Source organism: Dromiciops gliroides, chromosome 3, assembly GCF_019393635.1.
Source record: "Dromiciops gliroides isolate mDroGli1 chromosome 3, mDroGli1.pri, whole genome shotgun sequence".
In the NCBI taxonomy this organism is placed as follows: domain Eukaryota; kingdom Metazoa; phylum Chordata; class Mammalia; order Microbiotheria; family Microbiotheriidae; genus Dromiciops; species Dromiciops gliroides.
In genome coordinates, this window is record NC_057863.1 from 486,964,546 (window position 1) to 486,975,754 (window position 11,209).

The 11,209-nt window shown below is 40.3% G+C and overlaps 1 protein-coding gene across 1 annotated transcript; it reads right to left on the reverse strand.

The window, feature by feature from the left end:
• Positions 1-2,521: 2,521 nt before the first annotated feature.
• On the reverse strand, positions 2,522-4,366 carry LOC122751901 (mediator of RNA polymerase II transcription subunit 26-like). Its single transcript, XM_043999137.1, has one exon. It carries the CDS (start codon positions 4,364-4,366, stop codon positions 2,522-2,524), a length of 1,845 nt encoding a protein of 614 aa, XP_043855072.1.
• Between the last annotated feature and the right edge of the window lie 6,843 nt (positions 4,367-11,209).

Here is an 11,209-nt window from a genome sequence, read left to right on the forward strand (position 1 = left end):
CATTCGTGCATTGAGAAATGGTTAAAGGATATGAAGAGGCAGTTTTCAGATAAAGAGACCAAAGCTCTCTCTTGCTATATGAAATAATGCTCTAAATCACTTTTGATTAAAGAAATACAAATTAAAACAACTCTGAGTTTGTTCACACCTATCTGATTGGATAATATGATAGACAAGGAAAATAATAAAAGTTGGAGAAGATGTGGAAAAAATTGGAACTTTAATGCATTGTTGATGGAGTTGTGAATTAATTCAAGCATTCTAGAGAGCAATTTGGAACTAAACCCAAAGGGCTATGGGGCTGTGCATACCCTCTGTCCCAGTAATACCACGACTAGGTCTGTATCCCCAAAAAATAATACAAAACGGAAAAGGACCCATGTGTACAAAAATATTTATAGAAGCTGTCTTTGTGGTGGCAAAGAATTGGAAACTGAGGGGATGCTCAGCAATTAGAGAATGGCTGAATAAGTTATGGTATATGAATGTAATGACATACCATTGTGCTATAAGAAATTATGAGCAGGCAGATTTCAGAAAAACCTGGAAAGAATTAAGTGGATTGATGCTGAGTGAAATAAGCAACACCAGGAAAACATTGTCCACAGTAACAGCAACATTGGGTGGTGATCAGCTGTGGTAGACTTAGTTCTTCTTAACAATTCAATGATCTAAGGCAATTCCAAAGGATTCAAGATGGAAAATGCTTCCCACATCCAGAAAAAGAACTATGGGATCTGAATGCAGACTGAACTATACTATTTTTACTTTTGTTGCTGTTGTTTTTTTCTTTCTTGAGGTTTTCCCCTTTCATTCTCATTCTTCTTTCACAGCATGAATAATGTAGAAATATATTTAATGTAATTATATATATAAAACCTCTATGAGATTGCTTGCCATCTCAGGGATTGGGGAAGGAAGAGCTAACAATCTGGAACTCAAAATCTTATTTAAAAAAAAAAAGAATATTGAAAACTATCTTTACATGTAACTGGAAAAAATACTATTAAGACAAAAAAAAGAGAACTAAACTTTAAAATAATCTTCCATAGGAGACATCCCCCCCCCCAAATATAGTTCATGGTTCTATATAGAATTCACTTTTCTGTTCTTCATATACTGATATATTAATATGTGATGATGGTTGTTAATAATAGGGAGTGGGACTAGAACTCTGATTTTATTGGTAGGGACAATTTCCAGATGATGAAACTTCCTCTACCAATGTAGTGGTGGCACATTTTCTGCAATCATATTCTTAGGGCATTGCCTAGAAACCTAAAAGGTTAAGTAAATTACCCAGCACAGTTGGTATATGTCAGAAATAGGACTTCCAGGCCAGTTGTCTACATATTACATTATGCTGTCTCCGTATGAGAGGGAGAGAGGGCAGGAGAGAGGGGAGATGGAGAGGTAGGAGGAGGAGGAAGAGGAAGAAGGGGAAGAAGAGGAAGAGGAGCAAAAATAAAAAGTGGAGGAAGAGGAGGAAAAGGAGGAGAAGAGGAGGAGGAGGAGGAGGAAAAGGAGGAGGAGAAGAAGAAGAAGAAAAAGAAGAAGAAAGTGGTAAGGTGGTGATGATGGTGACGGTGATAGTAATGGGGGTGGGAGTCAAGGTCAAAGGGGAAGGGGAAGAAGGGGAGAAAGAAGGGAAGGAAGCAAAGAAGGAAATTAAAATATTTAAAATACACACATGCCTTTTAATTCTGTTAGTTACACTTTATTTTTATTTTGGTGACATTTTATTCATTTTAAACTTAAATACAAAATTAGAAAAAAATAGAAAAGAAAAAAGAACATTTCTATGTACACAGCAGAACATAAGAGAAGATTTAAAATAAAATAAAAGCTTCAATCTCAAGGAAACCTATTTAAACAATACTACACATTGTTTTCAGAGATAGCCAGCTTTTCTTTGCTTCCTTATAGGTTTTCTTTTGATCTCTACTGTGCATTTTCTACTTTATTTTCCTCTTCCCCACACCCTAAAGTAAGCTACAATTCAACACAAAGCTATACACACCTATAAATATGCACATATATATACATATAAATATAAATATGCATATATGAAAATATACACCCATACACACATATAGAGAGAGAGTGACATTTCCCTGCCAAATTAAAAAAAAATCAATGCAAATAAATAGATGCATACTTTTATGGTAACTCTTCCACAAGTATTCTGTACCTGCCTGTAGATAAGATTCCAGCATTCACATGTGCTGGAAATCATTTGAACCTTTTGGGGACTAATACTTTTTATAGCTGGTTTGCTATAGAGTTTTGAACTCAATTATTTTTCTGTCATAAGCCCTTCCTTTGCTATTTTTGTTAGTAAACCGGTAGTGGCATTTCACAAAAGAAGAACTTAGAAGAGCTACAAAGGATCAGTCCCTCGAGACCCTCTTCCAGGCCTGTCTTCCAGGGCAAGAGGTACATTCTCCATGTTAAGCATCATGGAGTCTGTCCTGCTGTGTTTACTAACTGCAGATGTGAATGCATTTTAGCAACCTTATACTCAGTCTAGGCAGACATAAGGCAGGATGTTCAATCTACCATCATCACCATGTGGATTTAAAGATATGCACTGCATCCAATCATACCAATTACCCTGTGTATCATAACAACCATTCACCCCTGGCCAATGGAGTTGCCTTATTCTGTTGAGATCATTTGTGATGTCTCTACTAACTCCAGGCAGATCTGTGGATATACTCTTTGGCACTAGAACATGAGTCTTTCTAGCTTCTCTTCCAGTGCTTTCTTCCTGCTTTAAATATTCAGACATGAAATAATTAGCTCCTGGTGTTTGTACACCTGATGAGGAAAGCAAACTACTCTGTCTGTTTAAATAGGACTGAATTATTTCATTTCTGGACAACTCTTTCCAGTTCATTTGTTCAAAAGGACTCTGCAAGTTGTTTTTTTGCTCCAGCTTGTCCGGTTCTGTCCTGTGCTGGTCAGCAAGGGCAGGGATATCTACCTGCAAAGAATCGTTTTGTGTTAGAGGTTTAATTTCTCCAGTCATGGGATCAAAGGTATTTTTTCTCTCTTTTAACCTGACAGACTTGACATCCCCTTCTAGAACCTTTCCATCTAAGTTCATTGTGTAATCTCTAGATCTGTACCTCTTCTTCTTCTTCTTCTTCTTCTTCCTGTCAGGCCCAGAAGTAGCATTGTCATCACTGTCCATCTTGGAAGCCTCTGGAGAAAACCCCACCCGTGGCATCAGGGGCTCCCCAGAGGGAGAGCTCACTTTGCAAGCAGGAGACATGTGCTGGAGGGTCCCTAGTTGCTGCTGCTGACTTTCAGAAAACGTGCGTTTCTGCCAGTGCTGAGAAGCCTCCACTCCAGTCTGATGGGAAACCTCTGGTCTTTTTGTGGGTACTGGAAGCATTGAAGGCTGCATCAGTGATGGTGTTCCTATAGAGAGTGATGAAGCCTGGGTAGCATCTAAGAAGTGGGGCCTTTGAGATGGGCTAGGCAGAGAAGCCTTTGGTGCAGATGTGGGATGCTGCCGGACAAATGGCTCATGCCTTAGGTTGCTAGGATTAAAGGAACAGCAGGGACTCTTAGGTTGGTGTTGCCCTGTAGGTTCTTCCTGCTTTTCATGGTGCTGAAGCACTTTAGTCTTTAGCTGTGAGGAAGTGCTGGAAAGTTTTACAAATCCGGGAGAACTCGTGTGAGGTTTGACGTCATTGACTGGTATCTTACTGTGTTTATCATTCTCACTGTATTCTGTCCTGCTGCTTTCAGGCACTGTGTGCAGGTTGACATCAAGAGGTCTGGGGAAATTTTCACGGTTCCCCCCAATCCCATCAGTTGGAAGGGGAGAAGAATTTTGTAACAGTTCGTGGCTAGCTTTGGAAACTTTGGAAGGAGGGCCTTGACGTCCATCGTGGTGTTCTTTTCTTTTTCTGTTTCCCAGTTTTTCTGTTTTCGGGGAGTTCAGCTTTTGAATGTCATTCCTATTTTTCAACTCATGAAAAGGCTTGGACCCAGGAATTATAGCAGGTGACACATCTGGTCTACAGTTGTTAACGCCACCATTTGCCGACCCTGGTGGATTCAGCAATCCCCTTGGCACTTGTTCATTCTGGGTCACAGGTTCAATTAGCTTTTGCCAACTCCGCAACAATTTCTTGGCACGTTTGGCAAGTTCTTCATTTTTCGTCTTCTTTCTTACATCATTGATAAGTTTTCCTAGCCTTGTTTCCTCAAGTGCTTCTTTGGTAATGGGATATTTTTCCAAGCTTGAGATAACTTCCAGCACTGCCGCCATGTTATGAATGTTGCTCTGGCGGTCAATGGCCTGCAACAGCCGATCCCTGATGTGCTGCGGGGAGGCCGGAGTCGCTGTCATTGCCTGAGTGGGAGCGGGGCAGCCGGGCTGGTGGGCTGGTGGGCAGGCTGAGGGGGAACCGAGGACCTGGCGGGTGGGGGGGGGCTCACTCACTCACTCGTCAGCCTCTGGGAGCGGAGCTGCATGTTCCCCGCAGAGGCAAGGAGGGAGCCGAGCCACCACCGCTGTCTGAGGAGCCACCACTGCCAAGAAGGAACCTCCTCCACAACTGCTGCTACCGCCACCTCCACCACTGGGAAAACCAAGCTCTGGTGTGTATTTTTTAAAAACACTGTGTATGGAGGCAGCTGGGTGGCTCAGTGGATAAAGCACCGGCCCTGGATTCAGGATTCAGTTCAAATTCAGCCTCAGACACTTGACACTTACTAGCTGTGTGACCTTGGGCAAGTCACTTAACCCTCATTGCCCCCGCTCCAAACAAAACAAAACAAAACAAAAAAACCACTGTGTATGCTTATGGAGTCTGTAAAGTTATACCTGATTATTCAGCATAGACAGGAGTGCAGCTAATCAAGAAGTTTTATTAAAAATGGAGATGATAGATCCAAATAATGGCATAGGACAATTCCTGGAGCAGCAAAATCCACAGAAGAATGTTCTGAGATAATCTTCCAACCAAGGACAGCTTGGAAGGTGAGAAGGAGAGAGTTGCTATGCTGTGTGATGTTTAAAATCTAAATTGTGGTTGCCTTAAATTAGAAACTTTAGCACCAGTCTTTGGGCATTAAGCATTTATTAAAGCATACAGGTATTCACATGGAGTTCAGAAAGTTAAGAAAAGGCCTATCTAGCCTAGAGTTCCAACCTTGTCAGGTTCTTCCTCAAGTCCTCCACCACGAGCTTGCTTCAACCCCCAGCCTGCTTCAACCACAAACTGCCCCACAAACTGGGTGTGGAAGCTTTTTATAGGTTTGGAGCAAAGACATTCCTTATACACAGCTTCAAGCTGATTGGTTGTCATCCTCCAAATCCATTGGTTCACTGAAGCTGAAGGTGTTCTCAAGTTAAGTTCAAAGTCTATCTTCTGAGAACAGTTGTGATTACAATCTAATTAACACCTAGCCAGGTGTGATTCCAATCTAATTAACTTTGAAGTAGGCTAATCCGCAGTCAATTACTCTCACTTGATTCAATCAATTTAGATTAATCTCCAGGTAGGTCTTTGAGTATCTGCGAAATCACATTATTTTATCACAGCTGAGACAGGAGTGGAGCCCAACCCCACAGTCATGAGAACACAGATCCAGTCCCAGGAAGGCCTAGCCAGAGAAAGAGACCCCTAAAGCCTCTGAAGCAGCTGCAGTGCCAGTGTAACCTGGCACTAAGCTCAAAATCTGGTGAGAGAGCAGAACCCTTGGAAGGGGGGAGATTACAGGGGTCTCTGCTGCTTAAGTGGAACTTTGGTTTTTCACCCCTGCTGGGAACCAAGAGGTAGCCTTGAGTAGCAGTGGCCCAGGTGGGGGAGGGGCACAGGCTCATTGGAGCCCTGATATTCTAGAAGTAGAAGATAAAATAGAAATTGAAAGAATCCACTGACTGATACCCTCCTGAAAGAGATCCTAAAAAGAGAACTCACAGGAATATTGTAGCTGGGTTCCAGAGCTCCCAGGTCGAGGAAAAAATATTGCAAGCTGACAAAAAGAATGAATTCAAGTACTGTGGAGCCTCAGTCAGGATGGCACAAGATCTAGCAGCTTTACATTAAAGGACTGGAGGGCATGGAGTGTGATATTCTGGAGGGTGGGGGAATTGGGATTGCAACCAAGAATCACACATCCAGCAAAACTGAGTATGATCTTTCAGGGGAAAATTGGACTTTAATGAAAGAGAGGACTTTCAGGTATTCATGATGAAAAGACCTGAACTGAATGGAAAATGTGACTTTAAGATACAATACCCTAGAGAACCGTAAAAAATTGGAGTTGGGGGACATACCTGGGGTGATGCAGTTGGTGACTGTCTTGTGTCTGAAGGCAGGTTTTGGTTGGCATCCCCGTGGGTCTGGGGTGGATGCTTTGTCCACTGTGTCACCTAGCTGCCTCATGATGACATTGTTAGGGTAAACTTGAGGGGTAAGAGGAATGCACTGGGGGAGGGGGAAGGGCAGAGGTATCCTGGGGTGAAATCCCACATGAAAGAAACAGGAAAGGGTTTATGGAGTGGGGGAAGAGATGGGGGAGGAGCAGGGCAGTAAATGAACTTTGTGATAACCTGAATAGGCTCAAAGATATTAATCTCATCAGAGTTGCCTCAAGCAGGGATTAACACACACCCAAATGGGTGGAGTAATCTATTTAATCTTGATAGTAAATGAGCCTAACACTCATCAGAATTGGCTCAAAGACCTTAATCTCATCAGAATTTGCTCAAGGAGGGAATAACATACACACTCAATTGGGTGGAGTAATCTATCTAATCCTGCAGGAAAATAGGAGGGGAAGGGGATAAAGAGAGAAGGGCAAAAGAAGGGAGAGCAGATTGGGGGAGGAGAGAGACAGAAGCAAATCCCTTTTGAAGAGGGATAGGGTAAAAGAAGATAGATAATAAAGTAAATATCATGGGTAAGGGAATAGGATGGAGGCAAACATTTAATAATAGTAACTGTGAAAAAGAGAAAAGGGGGAAATTGCACAAAAATATTTATAGCAACTCTTTGTGGTGGCTAAGAATTGGAATCAAGGGAATGTCCATCAATTGAGAAATGAACAAAGAAACTGTCGTGTTATATGATTGTAGTGGAATGGTATTGTGCTATAGGAAATGACAAACAGGATGATACTGGAAAAACATGGAAAGACTCATATGAACTGATATATAATGAAATGAGCAGTACTTGAAGGACGTTGTATATAGTGACAACAGTATTGTTCTATGAGCAGTTGTGAATGACTTAGCTACTTTCAGCAATACAATGATCTAAGACAATTCCAAGGGACTAATGATGAAGCATACTATCCACTCCCATAAAAAGAACTGATAAAAAGATCACTTGTCGATTGAACATATATAACCTATACCAGATTGGTTGCTGTCTTGTGGAGGGGGGAGGAAAGGAAGGGAGGGATAAAAATTTAGAACTCCAAATCTTATGAAAATGAATGTTGAAAACTACCCTTACATGTAACTGGAAAAAATAAAATAAATGATTGTTGCAAATAAAACAAACAAACAAAAAACAAACAGCTGCCTGGCCTTCAAGAGGGTGTGTCCTCAGAGGGTGTGAACTCTAACCTCAACACAGGACCACCCTCAAGTCCAGTGAACCAATGGATTTGGGTGATGCTAGCCAATTAGACTGAATCATTGTGTAAGGACTGCCTCTCATCCAGACACAGAGAGAGCTTCCACTCTTGGTTTGCCTCTCAGAATAGGCTCCTGGTGGAGGACTTGGAGGAAGAAGCAGGCTAGTGTGTCAAAATAATGGAATGTGGTAGATAAGGGGATTTAGCAGACACTCAAAGGCCTACCTGGACATTAATCTAAACCGATTAAATTAAGTTAGTGTGATTGCCTGATGATTAGCCTACTTCTAGTTAACTAGATTGTAAGCACATCTTGCTGGCCCTTAAGAGGGTATTATTCTCAGAAGCTAAAAACTTTGAACTTTAGAATGAGGACCGCTTTCAGGTCCAGTGAACCAATGAATTTGAATAACGCTAGCCAATCAGCTTGAAGAACCTCCCATTTCTGGGAGGAGACCATGAAGGAGGAAGTTGATGATAGTGGAGGACTTCTTTTTTGGTTGGGGAGACATCAGCTTGGGAGGTCATCAAGTGGGCAGAAATCTGTTCTCAATCTTTCTATATTTTTACTATCTTATATCTTTAATAAACCCTTTAAAAGCCTAAACTCATTTATCAGTGATTTTAGCCAGTTTCCCCCCAAAGCTGGGGGGACAGATTAGAACCCTCATTTAAAATTTTAAATTACACACTAGGCTGGAGCTCTAGGCTAGATAGGCCTTTCCTTAACTTTTTGACCCAGGTGTTCTCTTTTTACTAATAATTGGTATGCTTTAATAAATGCTTAATGCCCCCCCTCACAAAAATATAGATTATAGGGACAGGAAGAGATTGATTTCAAAAGGTATAGTAATCTTTAACAAATATTCTAAGGCCAATCTTCACAGGTACCCAGGGAGGCTTGTTAGATATTACATTAGTCACTACAGTCACTGGCAGGGGGAGGAGAGTATGGGGTGAATCACTAGTATCAAACAATCCCACAAGAATTTATTTAACACTGTACATAAGGCACTTTTCTAAGCTCTGGGGATGCAAAAAAGAAGAAAAAGACATTTCCTTCCATCAAGGAACTTACATTTTAATGGGAGAACAAAATGTACATGTGTATATAGACAAAACACATACAGAATAGATGGAATATAGTCTTACAAGGGAAGAATTTTTTAGGTGAAGGAATTAAAAAAGTTCCCTTGAGGAAGATAACATTTGACTAAGGGAACCAAGTGATTAGTTATGGAGGTGGAACCAAGATGGTAAAGCCAAAAAGTTGCCTAACCTCTCCTAAATTTCCCTCAGAAACTAAATTAAACCTCTTAATGGATTTTGTAGATGCAAAACCTACAAAAAGATGGAGTGAAACAATCATCTGAATTAAAATAATCTAGAAGGTCTTCAGGGAATGCCTGTGTCACCTGAGTAAAAGCGGAGGACAGCTCCTTGCACAGGATGTCTGGGCAAGCAAGCAAAATGCTCTGAGCCCCAGCACAGATCAGCAGTGTAAGGACCCTTGTTCCTAGCTCAGCAAGCTAGTTGCACAACAATCTGCCAGCTGGGGTTCTAATCTGTCTCCCCCCCCCCAGTTTTTGGGGGAAACTGACTAAAATCACTGATAAATTCACCAAGAGTTTAGGCTTTTAAGGGGTTATTAAAGGATATAAGATAGTAAAGAGAGAAAGACTGAGAACAGATTTCTTATAGCATGGAAATCCTAGTCTTCCTAAACTGCCATGTGAAGTTGTGCCACCATACCAATCTCTCCAGCCCAAGAGGAAGAAGTTCCCTGCCAGCATTCACTTCCTCCTTCATGTCCTCCTCCCAGAAATGGGAGGTTCTTCAAGCTGATTGTCTAGCTTCATTCAAAATCATTGGTTCACTGGACCTGAAGATGGTCTTGATGTAAAGTTCAAAGTTTTTAGCTTCTGAGAACAATACCCTCTTAAGTACCAGCCAGATGTGCTTACAAGCTAGTCAGCAGTCAGTCACTCTCACTTAATTCAATCAGTTTAGATCAATCACCAGGTGGGAACCTAAATATCTGCTAAATCCCCTCATCTACCACATTCCATTAACTTGACACACAGATGATATGATGGTATACTTAGAAAATCTTAAAAATCAAACAAAAATGATTTGAAACAATTACCAACTTTAGCAAAGTTGCAGGATATAAAATAAACCCACATAAACCATCTGCGTTTCTACATATGACCAAAAAAGCATAGCAAAAAGAGATAAAAAGAGAAATTCCATTTAAAATAACTGTGGACAATATAAAATATTTGTGAGTCTACCTGCCAAGGCAAACCCAAGAACTATATTAATACAATTACAAAACACTTTTCACACAAAGAAAATCAGAACAAATGAAAACATAACAAAAGAAAATAAATGAAAAAATATTAATTGCTCATGGGTAGACCATGCTAATGTAAAAAAATGACATTTCTACCTAAATTAATTTACTTATTAAATGCCTTACAAATTAAATACCAAAAAATATTTCATAGAGCTAGAAAAATAATTAAACAATAACCAAAATCAATAGCTTTGAAAAAGAAAATAAAACAAGAAAATAAAAAACCAAACAATTTAAATATCAAGGAACAACAGTCAGGATTACACAGGACCTGGAAGCTTCAACATCAAAGGAGTGTAGGGCTTGCACCTACCCAGCAACATTAATAGTAATCTTTCAGGGGAAAAGATGAGCATTCAATGAAAGAGGAGACTTGAAAACTTTCCTAATGAAAAAACCCAGAACTGAATAGGAAATTCAATTGACAAATACAAGAATCAAGAGAAGCATAAAAAGGCAAAACAATGGGGAAAACATGTTATTCAATAATGTTTACATCCCTACATGGAAAGAAGATGCTTGTAATTCTTGAGAAATCTATCTCTATTGGAACAGATAGTCCAAAGATTATTGATATCGTTCCATGCATATATTTCAGGGAGTCTAAGAACTTGGATGAGGGAAATTGCATCTTTATTTTTACTAATCTTCAACTAAAATTGAGTATTTTCTTCAATTATGAATGTAGGCATTAAACCACAATTCTGAGAAAGGGTGTATTCATTTCACCAGACTGCCAAAGGGGTCCTTGACACAAGAAGTTCCAGCACCCCTGATATAGACTAACTACTTCCTCCAACTATATTTTCTGCCCCCTCTCCTAGTGTCCACAGTTTTATAGATGAGGAAGGGAAGATTTTAAGGAATTTAAGAGACTCACCCAAGTTTTCCTCTATCTCTTCCTTCATATTATTAAAAAAGGGCAGAACTAACAAATAAGAATAAGCTATCCTAGGGGATTAAATCTTGATTTTTCCCCCTCTTTTTAAAATTTATTTTTATTTTTAAATTTTTTTTTGGAGGGAAATGAGGGTTAAGTGACTCTTGCCCAGGGTCGCACAGCTAGTAAGTGCCAAGTGTCTGAGGCCGGATTTGAACTCAGGTCCTCTTGAATCCAGGGCCAGTGCTTTATCCACTGTACCACCTAGCTGCTCCCTCCCCTTTTTTAAATTCTTCTTTTTTTCAATTATTAAAAATCTATTATGGGGGCAGCTAGGTGAGGCAGTGGATAAAACACTGGCC